The following is an 18,737-nucleotide window of genomic DNA, read 5'->3' as shown; positions in this document are numbered from 1 at the left end:
TGACCAGTGACCTCATTCTGACATTTACATCACCATGTCCACCTGCCACCATTAAGGCAGGTTATCTTAATTGCAGGGTATGGCCATAAATTCCAAACCCTATCAGATGTTTCCAGTGACAGTAGTTCAGTCACTCGAATATGTCATGTTGTGGTTCCTTTACCTGTGCTTGTTGCAGTGGTAACAATAATGATGTCTATGATTGTGAAACGGACCCTCATTGTGTCAGTTGCAATGGCTCTCACCCGTCCTATTTTCATTCTTGCCCCAAATGGTTGGAAGAAAGAGAGTTGCAGTGTTTGAAAACGATTCATGACATTACTTATTCTGAGGCTTAAAAGTTGCTGTCCACTGCTTCATCTCAGACATATGCTGCTGCACTTCATTCCACTACTACAGTGGGAGTGCAGATGGATCTCTCTGTGCCTCCAAAAGAATTGTTCTCAAATCAAATGAAAAGTCTTTTGACCTCCATGGTTAAAAAAGTCAATGAATCAACTTCAACACCCATCTATGTCCCTAACATACATTCTAGCAAATACCAAGATCCACTTACCGTGGTTCTGGGTACAGGCAGTTCCTCAGGTTCATCTTCTCCCACTCCAAGATGCAAAATGATCATTTGTTGATTTCCTCTGGAATCCTCTTCCAACAGCAAGGACCTGCCCAATCCAGGGCAGGCTTCATGGAGACTGATAAACCTCCTTTGAATAAAGACAGAAAAGAAAAAAGATGCAGTCATAAACAGAAGAGTTCTTCATCCAATTTGCCTACACATAAATAAAAATGGCTACCTTGACACATTTTCCACAATATTTTCATCTGTGGTGGAATCCTGCCTGCCACATGGCATAGAAGGCTCAAAAATGGCCTGGGATACTTTTCGTAGGTATCCCACACTCTCGCATTGCATCACTTTCCAGCAGGACTGTGCATGTGCTTGGTGGGTAAGACGTCAAAGCCAGTAGGAATTTTGGATTAAGCTCACAACTAGCATATCTTCTACCACCAAAGTCATATGGGGCAAGATGTGAAAGGTCAGTGGGCAATATAATTTTGTCCCCTCTCAATCTTCTGTGATGGCCAGAAAGCAGCTGATACTCGGAGCATAGCCTATACTCTAGGTGAAAGCTTTTGCCAGGTATCTAGCACTTTTGCTTCTTCCTACACCTTCTTAGCTATCAAGACTCGGGCAGAACGATAACCTCTTTCCTCTCGAGCTGATTGTCTGTGACTGTAATCATCTCTTTACACTGGTGGAACTCAAACTGGCCCTTCATTGGTGTGGCAGTACATTAGTTGGATCTGATGATGTACACTATGAAATGCTGTGCCATCTATCTCCTGCTTCTCTTGCTATTCTTCTGTTTGTTTTTAATCAGATCTGGCAGGAGAATGTTTTTCCTGATGCATAGCATCAGGCTATTGTCCTATCTTTCTCTAAGCCTGGGAAGGATCCCAGGATTCCTTCAAACTGTTGTCAAATTGCTTTGCTGAGTTGTCTCTGTAAGACCTTTGAGAGGATGGTTAATGGTCATCTTGTTTGGTTCCTCGAATCAAACAATGTCCTTGCCCACCCAGTGTGGGTTCCGACGACAGTGCTCCACTGTGGACCACCTGATTCAACTTGAAATGTTAATCAGAGAAATCTTTTTAAATGACATCATCTTGTACCAGTATTCTTTGACATTGAGAAGGCTTATGATACAACATAGAGGTATGGCATTTTGCAAGACCTTCATATATATGGGTTATGTGGCCATTTGCCCATTTCTATTAAAATTTTTAATAGGCAGGAGATTCCAAGTTTGTGTGGGTTTGACACTTTCCTGTTCTTTTCTACAGGAACTTGGAGTCCCTCAGGGTTGTGTTTTGAGTGTCACACTTTTCAGTATAGAGATTAATGCCATCACTGAAAAACTCCCTTTCACTTTTGCAAATGGGTTCTATGTCGACGACTACTACAGACTGCCCTCAATCGTTTACTGAAGTGAACCATAGTAAACAGCTTTAACTTCTCTCTCTCTAAAATTGTTTGCATGCACTTTTGCTGTCAACTGGGTATTCACCCTGATCCTGAACTCCGTATTGGTGAAGTTGTGCTACCTGTGGTGCCTGAGACAAATTTCTGTAAGCTGACCTTTATACCATACATCAAGCAGCTACGGGTCAAATGTCCAAGAGTACTGAACATCTTCTCTGTCCTCTCTTCCACCACTTGGGGAGTGGATTGATGTTCTATGCTAAAGATGTATCATGCTCTTATTCGATCAAAACTCAACTATGGATCACTGGCCTGTGTCTCTGCAGGCTTAAGGATACTGACCTCATTTATCATCAAGAACTTCAGCTTTGAACTGGGGAAGTGCAGAAAGCCCCAGTGCAATTGTCTTTACTGTATGCTTTGAAACTTTGTATTGCTTAACATACGTGATTTTCTTTCAGGATTCCTTGAATTGGTTATTCTTGCTGTATTACCCCTCCTCATCCATGGATTTTTCATCCAGTGCAATTACCATTTGAGTTCAATACTTCATTCAAATAAGTAGTTTTTCTTTTAAGAATGGCACTTGCAGATTCATCATTCATTATCAGATTTGTCTCTTGACTCACTCTCTGGCATCTCTCTTTCAGCAGCCATTAGATAAGATTTGTACAGACAGGGATGTGGACGATGCCCAACACACTTTCTTTACCATCTTGTAGATTAATCTTCATCTAGATTTCTCCTTCTAGTCTCTATTCTTTAATCTGCTCACCAATTTTAATGGGTTAAGTGCCTCATTAATTTCTTTATCCACTTTTAATAATAGTTTCATATTCATCTGGAAATTCACCTAGTGCTTAGTGTTGCTTCACAGGTTGTACTTACTTCCCTGTATTCATATAGAATCAGAAGTAGTAGAAAGTGTTAAGTCCATCTGGTGTGGTTCCAATGCACACACTGGTGAGATGAGGTTTCCAGCAAGACCACTAAAGTGGTACATATATTTATTTCTTCTGTTCAGACAGAACCTTTAATGGACTCTCACATGCCAGCTTTTCAAAATAGGTTTTGTGTTAACCTTTTGCATTATCTCCAGTTAAAGACCTTTTTAAAGGTTAGCTCTTATAAAGTCTTGAATATCTTTAATGAGAATGACCATCAGTGATCAAGGGAAGCATGGGAGAGTCTTGCCCTTTTCAGTACCTAGTTAATGGAATGGTTGATTCATAAAGCTCTTCATCAGTTATGCAGTCCCTCTAAAGAGGCTTCAAGTGGGAAGTGTAGAGCAGAGGTGTGCAGGTCTTTTCTATATATATTATTATATGTTAATTACCCACTGGTTTGGATCAGTTAGATGGGACAAAGTGTTTTAATTTGGAGGTAGGAAGGGACCTTATTCCTTGTTTCTGTATGTATGGTGAGCAATTTGTACACTAGAGTGTATACTGAACTGTTCCTTACTGTAACTATACCTTTTGTCCATATGAGCTATTGTGTGCAAAATCTGTGAGCCATATATATTGCTCCTCACATCCCTGTGACACATCGGCTCATTTTGCCTTCTTCCTTCCATGCTTCTATCTGGGTGAAGAGTATACCCTAGATGAGAGAGTTTCAATTTCACCCTTTTCTAAGTTACCCTTCTAACATCTTCTCTAAAAGGAGCTCATATCTCAACTTTTAACATGTTTCTGCTCACACCATCAAACCAGCACATACTATGTTGAATTCCATTTTTTTCTATGGAAACATCTTAAACAAGTACATGATTTCATAATTTGAGTTAATTCTGAATTATTTTCAGTTGGTGGGATGCCAGTGAAGAGCAGTTAAATGAATAGCAGTTTGCTTAAACTTGGAAATGATGTCTGTGACACAATAAAAGTTGTGATCACAAGTTAGAGTGATAATCTACAAGTGTGGATAAAATAGTGTGTGTGTGTGTATATATATATGTTTGTGTAATGTTTGAAGCACAAGCTGTACTGATAATGCTTATTATATTGTTGTGAATCAACATACCCACTGTCATATTCTTGACAACATTCCTGTAATGAAAACAACTCTTGAGGAGCATGATTGATTGATTCAGTTGTATTGCTACCAGGAAAATGACAATTCAATGCCACAAGCTTATGAATCACATAACCTTTAAGCCATATCCCCTTAAACTTAGCAACAACACAACACCTAGTCAAGATATCTGCCTAGGACTGGAAAGGCCAACTTCAGGTGAATAATGCCGCTGTTCAAACTCCCTGTTTTAACTAGCTGTTAGTCATCCTGGCGAGTTATTATTAAACTTTTGCTATAAGTCTTTTAAAACATGTATTACTTTACTTTTTGAAAATGATCATAATGTGAAATTACTCGAACCAGGACTGGAAAGGCAAACTTTAGGTGACTGAAGATGGTTTTTGTACTTACCTGTTAGTCTTCTTGGTGAGTTATGATAATTACAGTTATGCTGCAGAAAGTCCTCTACAACATGTGTTACTGTAGTTTTTCTCATAACACTGTAGACTAGATGTAAATATTGGTTTTATGCTTTTTTAACTTTGTTTTATTTTACCTTAATTTCCTTTTATAAATTTCCTAATTTAATTTTAACTTTTTACTGGATGTTTGGCACAAGTAGCCTAGCTGCTTTGTGCCATAAAACACCAAATCAACCAACCAGATATCTGATGTGAGAAAAAAATCACATTGGCTCCAGTTAAAAGGGATTGAATAACATTTTTGGAATGAGTAAAAATGTCTGAAATAATGATAGCAGAAATGTGCTTTCTAGTTAGCATGTTATACTGTGACTTGCAATGCTCTTAAAACTGCTTCAAATGTGTAATTTCTACCATTGCATAGAGCAGATTATCAACTGCTATTGACTCTCCAGTTCTGTAGTACAGTAAAACCTGTCTAATCCAGAAACCTGTACCAGCCAGAAGTATCAAAGTTTTGCAGCATTATCTTAAGATTTCTCTAATAAAAGGCCCTCTATGTGGTGGAACCTGTGTAACATGAACGGAAAACTGTTTTTCACCTACCTCATCTATCAACAAGTAGAATTAGAATGAAACAGTTGAAATTGGACACTTTCTTCAAATAAATTTGATTAAGATTTTGTGTACTTAAGTATATTTTAAATGTCTTATTCTAATAAATGTAACATAAACAGTATAATATCTTTATTCACAAACATCTTACTTCCCTTGAGTCAAGCAAATATAACATTCTACTAAGAAATTATATATAATTAAGGAAATGCATGTTCAATATGTCTAAGCAAGAAAACCTGCTTAAGCTGGAAATTTTACTCAGTCCTGTGTGATTCTACCTTAAACAGGTTTTACTGTAATATATTCACAGCTTTCTTGTCATTCAGATCCCTCTTATTTCATGCTTCTGATAGTATTGTGTGAACATCATCCACTTTCTACTGATTAAGTAGATGATTTCCTCTCATTCATTTTCTCTTGATATTTTGCATAGTAAATTATTTACCTCTATACAGGCCTGGTCATTTTGAACAACCTTGTAATCATGGAATTATACATATTATAACTCTGTTTATTAAATGTACTTTTGGGTAATTTGGTAAGATTTTAGTAAACATTAAAAGTTTCAGATTTTTTAATTGTATTTTTAAATTTGTTTCTGAATTTATGAAGCCTTTATGGAGTCAGTTTGAGTGCATGGTGGTTTCCGTGTTCAGAATACTTCTTTTCACCATCACTTTTTCATATTTAATTTGCATAACTTCTAAAACCTCCTGAATAAAGAACAGTTCTTTTGTGTGATTTACTCTACCCTAACTAACTATTGTTATTACATATATTTTGACTGTATTAGTTCCTCTTTAGATGATTTCATTGGGTTTATAATCACATAGCTGACATAAAGCTTTTTTTTCATCAGTGTTGAGTATATTATGAAGTATTCACACACTGTGTTAGGCCTAATGATGAATTTTCAAAGACCTTGAAGTTGGTTTTGTGTCATTGCTCTAATGTTGTAGTCATGGGAAGCAAATATAAGCAAATCTAACTTTACATTTATAACTGTATTTTACGAGGAATAAATGAAAATTAATTTGTACCACAGCTGCATGATGACAAAGGAAGAATATTCACGACAATTCTAAGTTACTCATTCTAAAATTAGCCAATGTTTAAAAAAAAACGTTTAACTTGTTGCTTATACTTGAACCAATTCATAACCAATTAATTAGTTTGAGTATGTTTAAGAACTATTGATATCACACTGTAGAGGAGACACTGCTAACAGAATTAATTAAACCAATATTTTCTATAGGTTTTGGCTATTCATTTGTGCGTTAAAATCAATTAGATTATTGAAACAGTTCTCTGTTTAACAGTAAAATGTATGAAATAATTGAAACAAGCTGACATGTGAAGGTTAGTACCTTGGCTCATATGATTAGAATCAGACAGGTGATTTTACTCAGTCATGTGTGATTCTGCCTTTTTTACAGGTTTTACTGTAATATATTCACAGCTCTCTTGTCATTCACATCCCTCTTATTTTATGCTTCTGATAGTATTGTGTGACCATCATCCACTTTCTACTGATTAAGTAGATGATTTCCTCTCATTCATTCTCTCTTGATATTTTGCATAGTATGTTAATCCTCACACATGCTTTGTGTATGTATTTTCTTGTATGATCTCAGTAAAGCAACTAAAGTTGTAAACTTTCATATCTACTGTTAGGAACTTGTAATATGGCCATATGAGTGAAGTTCTACTAAAATTACATTTCAGTACATGCTACTTGTAGCAGTATATGTAAAACTAATTATAAAAGAAAAGAAACAATGACTTCAAGTAGCAATTGGGAAACATTTGAACTAGTTAGGACCTTTATTGAACAATTGCTGATTATTTAAGTAATTATGATGCTTTTACAAATGACTAACTTCTGATGTTACACTGTTTATTATATTTTCATCAATAAATTTAGAAAGGCAATCTTTACATTTCATATAATTAAAAATACTTATTTTAACTTGCATTTAATCTTTGAAGCTTTGTTATGTCTTGTACCAAAACTGATTAATATGACAAAATATGTAAAATGTCAAAAATCTTTGAATAAGTTGTTATAATTTTCTTTTTATTTATGTTTATGCTTTCCATTTCTCTAATATGTTTAATATAACAAAACTTCAGAATAGATTTTAAAATATATAACTCTTCACAGATGTAATGTGCGTGCATGAAGTAAATAGCAATAGTAAAATGAAAATGTTTTTTTAAAAAACAGTAAGTTGTATAGCAGAAAATAATAATATTACAAAAATCCATGATAAGAGAAACACTAACATTGTAATAATAACATAATCATATGAAATAAGCCAACCCTAAACTCATTTGATTGATGGTTTAAGTATAGTTTCTCTGTACTTTCTATCATTCTTTTCCTCACTTTAATTGTAATTAATTATGACTTCTGTAGATGGTAATGTTTTCTTAGTTTCATTAAAATGCTGGTATTATTGTTTTGGTTTATGGCCTAACATTTAAAGGTGTTCTGTTACCACTGTGTATTCTTGGTGAAGCAGTTTTCCCACAAGGATATCAGTCCTATAACTGGAGATTCAGGTGATACTGAGTTATGGAGTATAATTATCTTTTTGACTTACAATCAGAATTCTGTAGGAAAAAGACTCAACACAGTTTCACAATTTTAGAAATAACATATATTCACAGTAACAGTAAAATGTCATAATTCATTTTATTTACCAAGGTTAAAAAGTATATCTTAAATGGTGTGTTTGTTAGACATTTTAAAATTTGACATACATTATGATTCAAATATTTTTTGTGTTCTTTATGCAAATCACAGTGCATTGGTATAAAATGTTTGAGTGTCATTACGTCAGTGTTTTTGTTATATGTAATTCAAATGCGAATACCATAATACATTTACTCTAATTTTGAGTGCAAGAATAAACAAGCTTATTTGCATCGAATATGCTATTCTTATTTATTTTGTCTTTCTAAGTTTAATAAATCAGTTGTTTGTTTCATTAGTTTTTAAAGAAGTAATATAAACAATAATGCTTTATTGACTATGTAATCAAGCACTTGCTAATATTGTGCTGTTTGTTATCCAAAGTTGTCATCCTTTGTATTAAACACATCGAGTAAAAAGACAAATACATTGACACTTTACATTTTTAATAGAAAAATAAGCATCACCATTTTAAAAATAGAAAGGAATACTTGAACATAATACTATAATTTTCCCATTTTTTGTTCAACTGAATATATTTTCATGAACTTTATAGTACTAATCATACCACAATGATATCACAGGAAGAACTTATATCCATCACTACTAGTTGATAATGTTTTAAAGTGATTACATTTTGTTTTCTTCCATTACTAACAATAATTTTATCAACATAGTCATTATCACTATTTCATTTATTTATTTACTGCAGTCTCTAATTTATTTTTAGCAACTTTAAAGACAAACAATAAAAACTTAAGCTATGCAAAGTATTGCAGAGTTGGAATATAAGGGACACCTTAATTAATGATCAACCAAAAATACTTGGTTTTCATCTGCAATGGTAGGTAATAGGAACTAAGTATTTGATATTAAACTAAATGTTAGGGACAAAATGTTATCTATTGGCATACTAGGATTGAATATTTGATATTTGCAAGCAGTTGACTATTTAGATGTTCATGGATATATTTGGTATTTTTGTGTTTCTAAAAATAAATTGAAAGACAAGTAGTGATTAATGAAAATCTGGCATTTTAGTTGTTTTTTTTTCCCATAAAGGAATAAGAATTTCTCATTTGAAAATATGTTTCAGATTTTAGTTGAAGGTATTTTTTCCTAATTATAGAACAAATGGAAGATGGAGTAAAGATTTCAGAAATCCTGAAGCACCTTCAGACAGTTTTGAATGTACCATACTGTACTGATGCAAAGCAACAGAGCATTTGTGCTTTTCTCTTTCTTTACATTGAAATATCAAGAAAATATTGTGGTGGGTGAGTGTGTAGTGTACATGAAAACTGACAATGTAAACTGATGTAAAAGGTTTATGCCTGACAAATTAATTTCATTAATAATAAAATTCTTGTTAATGAACCTACACATAGGTTAATATGAAATATAATTTAATTAAATTTTCACTATTTTCAAAATACCAAAAGCTATCATGTAATAAAGTGAGATACTTTTGATTACAAAATGAGCCTTAGTGCTTACTGTAACCTGTAATGTGTAGCATAACAGTATGATTGTACAGGACTAAATTTATAACAACAGTGCTCTTCATATATACAAATTTAGAGTTATTACAAATAATATTGGTGTAGAGAAGACTTAAATCTGTATCACTAAGATGTTTTAATTTTTTTTACCATTTATAATGTTTCTGGAAACCTCTGAATGTAGAGTTCTTCATTTCAGATTAGGAAAATTGACTTCCTTACATGATGCTAACAGTTTTTTGTACTTGTTCTTAGCAAAATTCAGTATTATATTTAAAGCTAATTATTGAATGTTTGTTTCTTTTGTTTCAGCAATTTCCCACCTGTGAAAGTAACTGTCACTTCTGAGCTGCCGATGAGTGCTGGGTTAGGATCTTCAGCTGCTTTTGCAGTTAGCCTTTCTACTGCTTTTTTGGCATTATATGGAAAGCTTGATAAGAAAACTTCATTGAGTCAAGAAAACCTAGATGAAATAAACAGATTTGCTTTCCAAGCTGAAATAATTATTCATGGGAAGCCATCAGGCATTGATAATTCAATATGCACCTATGGTACTGATTGAATTCACACTTTTAACTTTCAGTTGATACTGTTTATGCACTTTAAGAAACTTGTAACAGAATAAAAAGTAAAATGTAAATTAATGAGTATTTTTATGTTGTATGTGTTTTAATGAAAAAATCTAAATATATATTAATATTTATACAAATTTTAGGAGGTGCTCTTATTTTTCAAGCTGGAAAAATTAAAGAATTTTTGCCAGAGTAAGTTTTATTTATTTTTTTGAAGAGTAGTTGAGTGATATTAGTTTATTATATAAAATCAAATTTTTATAGAAACTATATACAATAACTAATCATTTTGTATTTCTCTGATTCAACTCATTTTGCAAAGGAAATTAATTCTGAGTAGGATTTCAAGTACAAATAATTTGTATTCAGTGTCATACAATTTAAGGATAACATGGGATCCATTGGTCCATCATGGTTGACCTATCCACTAAACTAAATTTTAAAAAAACAATTTTAAAACCAGCCCTTATCATGTGACCCTGATTTCATTGTACATTCGTTAAACTCCTTTATGCACGTGTAATACTCTACTATTAAGTTATTTTACTGAAATTACTATTATCTTGTGTGCTATAATTCAAAGTTTTATATTGTCTAATTTAATTAAAAGTACTTAAATTTCACTTGCATCATCATGTGATGAACATCACAGACCTTGAGTAACAGCTCATGTCCTGTTTACGTGTATATCTAAACTGATTTTTACCCATACAGCACTATTTACCCATTCTTTGTTGAAGTCAGTTCAGAGCTCACAAAAAGACCAGTATAACAGCTGTGTCTTCCTTTTAAATTAAACATCTTATATAAAGTAACATGTGCATATTTGATTGGCATGTTTATAACTGATAGAAAAAATTAATTTTAAGCTACAGTCTTTCTTCTATTGCTTGTTTTAAAACTGGAGAGTATCATTTGTTACTAAGTGCATCAAACAACTAAAACATATTCTACTAATTTTGTTCTCACTAGCACTTAGTGTTGATTCTAGCATAGATACATATTAGTTAAACAGACAGATAGGTTCTTGATGACGAGAAAACCAACTTGTAGAGAAACTTATGCATTTAGTCCTTTCTCTTCCCATACCAGCCATTTTTAAATATATAAGACAGATAAGTTATATTCAGGGTTTATATTTTAGTTAATTATGTATTATATATATTTTAAATTTCATAATTGAAAGGTTGAATTATTTTTGTAATGTAACCCAAACTTTGCTCTGTGGGGCTTGTGTTACTACACAAGAGTAAAAACATTCTGCTAGAAACTAAAGTGTCTCTGCTGATGATATCATTATTTCATCTGTGGTCATCCATTGACTTATGTTCGATATGAATAATAACCAGTAAAGAATAGGAAAGAAAATAAAACATTAAAATTAAATGAAGTAAAAAGGTAAAGATGTTAAATTATACATATATAATCCAAAGATTTTTTGAGATTATTCAACTGAGAGTTAAAAGGTATGTACTTGTTTCCATTTATTAATTTTAAACATTCCGTTACACTGTATGTTGATGGTAATAGCTAAAGTTAATGATAAGGTACAAAAAATATAAGAATACAATATGCACATTTACTTTTAAATACTTTTATTTTCATTTAGTAAGTACTAGAGGTTATGCAAGTAAAATTTGAAGACTGTAAGGTATAATCCAATATTCTTATACTTAATGTGAAAATCACATTGCACTTGAACTGTTCAGAGTCTGAGTACAAATAACTATGTTAAATAACAAATGTTTTGTAGAAATAATAGAAAATATCAAAATTAAATAATTTACATTTCTTGTACTTTTAGAAAACTTCCTGTTAAATTTCAAACACTTTCATTCAATAATTTTATTTTTGGAATTAAAAAGACAAGTGTTACGTTACTTCCTCAATATACAAGGATGTGATAATCAAAGGGTTAGATATTTATCTAACTCTTTTCACAAGCTTCCTTAAATTCACTGCATCCTTTCCAAAAGTCAACAATTCTGTAAGAAAAATAAAACTGCCTTAGATGCAGGTGACTCCTATCCCACCAGAATTTATATCTTCCTACTTATCTGAACTTTCTAACAATTAAGTATGAAAATAGATGCATATTGATGCTATCAATTTCCTCTGAAATCTTGAGTACTTTGATCAGATCCCCTCTAACTTTCCTCTTTTCCAAAAGTAAAGAGTTGTGGAAAGCATAATCTATCATTGTATGGCAACCTTCTCATCCCATGTATCATCCTTGTAGCTGTTCTTTGTACCTCTTCTACAATTCAATGTTCTTTGTAAGGTAAGGAGTCCAAAATTGAACATAATGCTCAAAATGAGCAGTGATCTATATAATTAAAATTACCTTTAAAACTTATATTCAATATTTCTGCACTAAATTCTGAGGTATACCATTTGTGAAATTATTCCAATTTGACTGACCTCCATTTATAACAGCTTTTGCATTTTTTTATCTAGCCAGTGTTTGATCCAGAAAACCAACTTATTCTTTCAGAGACAGAATTTTTAAGAAACCTATTTTGTCGCACATTCATTGGGAAAATCTGAAGAAGCAAAACTTAGTAATTTGGTCATCTCCACCAAAAGAAACCCAAGTATATTCAACCTTCCTGTTACCTTGAATACAGGAAGTAACTCAAATTGTACAGAAACCAGTCCTCTATCATTATGAATAACCTGTAACCCTGTATTTCATAAATTTTCTGTTGTTAAAATTGTGTACGTCTAACCAAGTTTCAGGTATTTTCATATTATGAAAATCCTCTCTTCTTATTTGTGCTTTAAGCTCATCTGTTTTACTTCTTGTGCTTTTAATATTACAGCATAAATAATTTAGTCTAACCTTAAAACTGTTTCTACCCTTTTTTTGTATTGTTTCATCCTGGTCCTCACAACTGTCATATGCTGGTTTAAAGCCACCTCATCAATTAATCCTACAGTTCCAAGTTGCTCTGCTTGTACTGCTATTAACCAAAGCCTAGTGTTCAACCCTAGTGACCTGTTTATTATCTCATCACCACAAGAATTAAGTTGTGGCACTTTTTATCTATTCCTTGTACTTCTCATTAGCTCCTGTTACTCCACTTCCTGCATTATTAGCTTTTATTTGCACCAATGAGTGCACCACTACTAGAACCTTTTACTATCTCACTTGCTCTATCATTTAGGTTTTCCACATCTCTGCTTCTAGACAGCATAATCTATGTTTATTTCTCTATGTTTATTCTATAGAATATCTTCACATACTATATCAAAGAACCACATATAACCTTTTTCATTTAATTTTCATTCCCATCCTTATATGTGCGATTTTGCTCTTCCTTCATGAGTTTATCTGTACAAGTTAAAGGTTGAAATTTGTTACTTAGTAGAACCTGATGGTTGCAATTTAATTCACTACTTTTAGGCCTAATGTGCGTCAGAAGTTAAAAAAAGCTTTTATTCCTTTGTCATTGTGATAATTCTGTACATAACACTAGGAAAATGAAATAGTAATGAACTTTTACGAGAGCGACTTGAATACAAAAGAGTTCAGAAAACATGAGGTAAAATTTTCAATCTTTATTCATAATGAACAAAACCAAGAAATTTATCAAGCCATTTTGTGTTCATCACATGCTGCAGCTATTTTTACTAGTCCTTTTGAACCAGAGGTTCCCACTTTCTGATAGTTAACTCTATCAGAATTCATAGGGATTTTAAACAGAGATGAAATCTATCAATCTTTTCAATCTACATATAAAGTGCAATGTAAAAGTTATAGTCATTATAAGATTAACTTTTGTCAGGATAGATATTAAGACATCATGTTATTAGGGCTAGAAGCACATTTTTAAGAATCCTAAAACTTTCTTGGAAATTGCAGAACCTATAGAACATAACCAATCTTCGTGTTTTTAGTAGTTTGGTCGTTTTTAGTTTTGTTTTTTTTTTGCTATGTACTTTTATGAAGCATTAGTTTTGAAGAAGATGGATTGTTCAAGTAAATTACGTGGTGCATAGCTGGTGTTTTACATGGAGTAGAATAATAAATGATGTGTTGAATAATACTATGGTAAAAATGGTCAAAAGAACTAAAAACATGGGCCTATGTGTCACTTTATTGATACTTCTGTGTATTTCTAAATATTATGATTGTTTTAATGTAGCCTTTTTTTTTTTCTAAGATCTTCTCATTTGCTGCCACTGGCATGCAATCCTTCCAGTTGCAGTTTGCCTAATTACCAAAAAGAAACTTAACAGCTTAAGTTATAATAATTATCATTCATCAAGGTGATGAAAACCCAAGATTTAATAGGTACTTTGTATCAAGATAAAAATAATTTGGTAGATTTTCTGATTTCATTTAACATGACTAATTGCATTTCATTGTTGTTTTCATGTTTCATCAATTTTTATCTTGTTTAGTAAAGAATTATTTTTAATTTGTGATGTATATTAATGATTTTACTTCAACAAAGTAATTCTAAATATTTAAATCAAAATATTACGAAAAATGTAAGTTCATGTGTTTTTTTTCTTTTACAGAGTTCCACCACTCAAGATCTTATTAGTAAATACTAGGATTCCACGAAATACCAGAGATCTAGTTGCCAGTGTAAGGCAGAGATTTGATAGGGTGAGTTTGTGTAAAAAAAAATTAAACTTTTAAAAAAATCATATTATTCACATACAGCTGTTAATGTTGAGAAAATTTGATTGTGTGTTTAACATAGAAGTTAATTACTAATAAAGGCCCCCCAGTGGCATGTCTGCAGACTTAAAATGCTAAAGTCCGGGTTTTGATGCTCGTGGTGGGCAGAGCACAGACAGCCCATTGTGTAGCTTTGTGCTTAATTCAAAACAACAACAACTACTAATAAAGTGAAAACAACAATTTATTATATCCAGAATATAGGTTTAATGTTATGTAAATGTTCTGTAAAAGACTAGAAATAGTTAGCTGTTTTGTTTAGTATGATTGATTGGAATAACTTACAAAAATTTATTAATTAAGAGTAACCTACATTTTATCAGGGTGCTTGGAATCTAATGATTTTTAATGAAATTTACTATGTGAAACTTGCTGGGTACTTAGGTGTTTATGTAATTTTGGAGCTTCAGTATACAGCTACTGGGTAAAAAACTCCCAAAGAAGCTATATGGCTAAATATTATATTTTTGAGAAAAAGTGATTTATTTATCTATGATAGAAATGACTTCTAATAAACAGAAATTGAACTTAGCATTTGTAAAGAATTAAGAAAGATAGTATAATTTACTTTTGTTACATGGATTATAATTATTTAAAGTAACTGCTTTGTTTATTTTTAGCTTATTTGATAATTTTATAACAAGCATTGGATGTTATGTAGTTGTATTTATATGCTTCATGAAGCCAAAAATGATGGAATATTGGCTCAAATAAATTTATTTTATCATAACTAATGACAAAAGAAAATAGGTTGTACATACTAACAACTAAATTAGACATATAACTATAAGTATTTATTACTTTACTAACCATGAAAGGGAACTAGTAAAAGAGAATTAGCTGTATATCATAACAGTTAAATTAAACATGTATACTTTGTTGCATTACTAATTATAAGTATTTTATAGTATTTGGTGTGCTAAAAATTTGTATAAAATTAAATAAGTAAATGCTGAAATATTGGAAGAAATGATAAGATTTAACATACTTATCAAAATATATTTGAAAATGCAAATACTCTTAATATATTCAAAAATATGAATATTTATTCTGTACTTAGAGCACATGTAAAAAATATGGATGCATAACTTTGTGCATGTATCTTGATTCCTAGGCATGTCTAAACAACTGTATCAAGAACATTTAGTTGTTGTGAATGCTTTCTTTTTAAGTTTTGAAATAAGGAATGTGAGCTTTTCAACAGCAGTTAATGCTAAAGGCCATTACAGACACCAGCTCCACTTATGCAGAACAGACATATATTTATCATATAAAAATATATATCTGCCACATACATGAGATTAGTGTATTCCATATATATAACATGGATTGTATTTATGCTGAACTTAAGAATACAAACACACACACACATAATTCTTGTGCATAACGTATATAGGTAGTATATTTTACTTACAGGAAATATATTTATGAAACCAGTATAAATAATACAAGATTCTTATTTGGAAACATTAAGAAAAAACATATATTCTGTAGTGAGAATATATGCAATATATATATCTTTCATATGTGCCTGTGTGTGTGAATATATTTAAATAAACAAACACAAGCCCAAACAAAAGTGGAAAATGCTGCACAAATCAAAAGGACCCCCAGGGTAAAGGCTATGATGTGGGATATAAAATATACCCTAGTGGAGGTGGCCAAAGAAGTAGAACCTACGTTAAACAATATAAAAATGACTTTATAAAAAATATTTTTTAAAACTATTTATCACTGATAATTTAAAAGAAATAAAACTACAAATATGTAAAAGCATGAAAATACCAGTTTTGTATAATCTCATGTCAGAAATCCAAATAATGGCCCACCAACTGTTAACAAGCACATTAAGAAGTGTATTTTGGGAAAATACCATAATTTAGGAGAACCTCTTTTCCAAATATTTCTATTTTGATATTCTTGTGAAAATAATATGTTATGAAGATTATTTTATTAATAAATTTAAAACCACATTAAATGTTACATAGTTTAATATACAGAAAGAGATTAACCCTCTGTCCAAACATCATGAGGTTTTAGTGACTTAAATTAAAACTTTTATTAAACTACTTTTTATGAAAGGTTATATCAATTAGTATAGCATACAATCATAGCTAATAATCCATATTTTAATAGTATATAAATATTAAGTTCTTAATTTTCTAAGGCAATATTTAAAAAAATTCTGAATTTTCCCTAGTGTGAGAAATGTGACATACTGTATTTTCTTTTAGCATCTTCTCTTCATTATTTTATTTGCCACATTTCCAGTGAGTGCAAAATTTAACATAAAGTATTCATTATAAAATCTTCATTTTTTAGACAAACCATAATTTTTATAGCCTCCAGGTTTGGTTATAAAGCCATCAAATAGAAAATTAGACTTATCTTGCCACTCCCTTTCTTTCATAATTTGTTATGAGTTCTTGCTTACAGTTGTATATTATGTATATTCTTTGTTTATGGTAGAATTGTCATTACTTCCATCTTAAATTTCTAAGCTTAAATTCATAAGCTTAAATTAAGTAACAATTTATTTCAATTTATTTATTTTAGATTAAATATAATTTTTTATTTAAATATTGAGTGTTTTGCTTAGTACATAAAAAAAACAAAACCACAGAAGAATTGGGTAATAAATTGCACTATATTAACAGGTTGTAAAATCAAGTAATTAAGCTTTACAGAAACAGTAGGCAAGTCAAAATGATTCTGATTGTTAGTGTTTAGTGTGCATCCAAATTAGCAGTATTATAATTGAGAAAAATTATGAATAATGATAATTTGAATTGAATCTTTAAATATGGATTAGAAGAATAATTTTTATGGCTAATTTATTGCTGTAATATTGCACATTGTCAGCAGTGTCTTTCAGTGGTAATTCTTGTAATAACTAGAAATTACAGCTACACCTGTGTTTGAATGAGAATGAACAGTCGTATATGTAGTACTAGTTGCTATGGGTAAATATACATTTCTTGTAAATGCTGAATTTAGTTAGTCTGGTACATGTAATTTAACTTGAACAATTGGGTGTAGAGAAATCAAGTAGAAGTTATTGTCCCATTATAAGTAAAAATATCTATGTACACTATGTATGTGTTTGTATGTGTGTGTTATGTCTGTTATAATAAAGATTGTTCATTTTGTTTTACTCTTTATCTTGTCTCTATTTCATTTATTTTCATCACTCAGTTACTCAAAGATTTTGCACCACTTAATAATCAGTGTCTTGACCAAATCTCGTTATTAAGCAGACCTATCCAATTTCTGTAATGCTAATTCAGTTTTACGTAGATATACCACACTGTTAGTAATATAAATGTTATCTTGTATGACAAAACCCCAGAGCACACAATGTGGCTTTACATTATTTTAATCATTCACTACTTGTATATATGGTAGTTATTTAATGGGATGTGCATCTATTGTACTCTGTGACATGTGACTGCTTCAACTCAGTCATCCGTCTGATTCCACAAATGCTTTAATATACATAGTATAACATGTCACAGAGTAGTTTTTGCATTGAGTCTAGATTGTTTGCATCATTGTCAAATAGTGGTCTTAGATGTGTTGGGTACTGTGTACATGATTTTGCATGTTGTGTAATGAATGCAACTCTGTAATTACCATTAACTTACGTAATCATATTTCCTCCTCACCCACCATGCCAATGCTCCATTGTATTACCTCTCATTCAATGACTGGGTTGGAAATAGATTATTTTAGTTTTCCTATATCATATTGGCAGTGTTGATCACCTGCTGTTGGCACTCCTGCACTTTATGAGCTATTGGCTGAAACTGGTAGGCTTATCTTCCTTGCTCTTTGGCAAGATATGGTAATTCATTTACAAATATGACAACTTCTTTTATGTAAAACAAATTCATTTCTTCTCTTTTGCAAGCTAATGTTTGAGCAAAAATATATCACTGGCATATGCTGTGCACATGGACCATGGGAGAACCAGATTCACTTGAAAGTAAAATGGTTGAATTACAACAGCAAAATGAGTATATGGTTAGATAATACTTTCCTAGGCATGTTAGGATGCTGCAAGTTTTTCTTCTCTTACATTCAGTTTGAATTTATTACTTCATCCTATATTGCTACAGAAACTGCCTTAGTAGGACACATATGGGTGTTGTGTTATCATTTCACAAACTTGTCAATCAGAATATCCTTGTGTTTGGTTGAAGATACTGCAGTGTTAGCTTGATCGTAAA

General features: G+C 31.5%; 1 protein-coding gene across 5 annotated transcripts in view; it reads left to right on the top strand.

Annotated features, from left to right (window-relative positions):
* Mvk (Mevalonate kinase) overlaps positions 1–18,737 on the top strand; it is a 65,442-nt gene that overhangs the window by 21,824 nt on the left and 24,881 nt on the right. For all 5 annotated transcript variants that reach the window (XM_076511366.1, XM_076511368.1, XM_076511363.1 and 2 more), the window contains 4 exons: positions 8,871–9,018; positions 9,556–9,794; positions 9,959–10,007; positions 14,343–14,433. In XM_076511366.1, the coding sequence (XP_076367481.1) occupies positions 8,871–9,018; positions 9,556–9,794; positions 9,959–10,007; positions 14,343–14,433 (527 nt within the window). The remainder of the gene's footprint in view (positions 1–8,870; positions 9,019–9,555; positions 9,795–9,958; positions 10,008–14,342; positions 14,434–18,737) is intronic.

Source organism: Tachypleus tridentatus, chromosome 7, assembly GCF_004210375.1.
Source record: "Tachypleus tridentatus isolate NWPU-2018 chromosome 7, ASM421037v1, whole genome shotgun sequence".
Lineage (NCBI taxonomy): Eukaryota > Metazoa > Arthropoda > Merostomata > Xiphosura > Limulidae > Tachypleus > Tachypleus tridentatus.
Note: the sequence above shows the minus strand (reverse complement) of the source record. Positions and strands in the feature narration are given on the sequence as shown.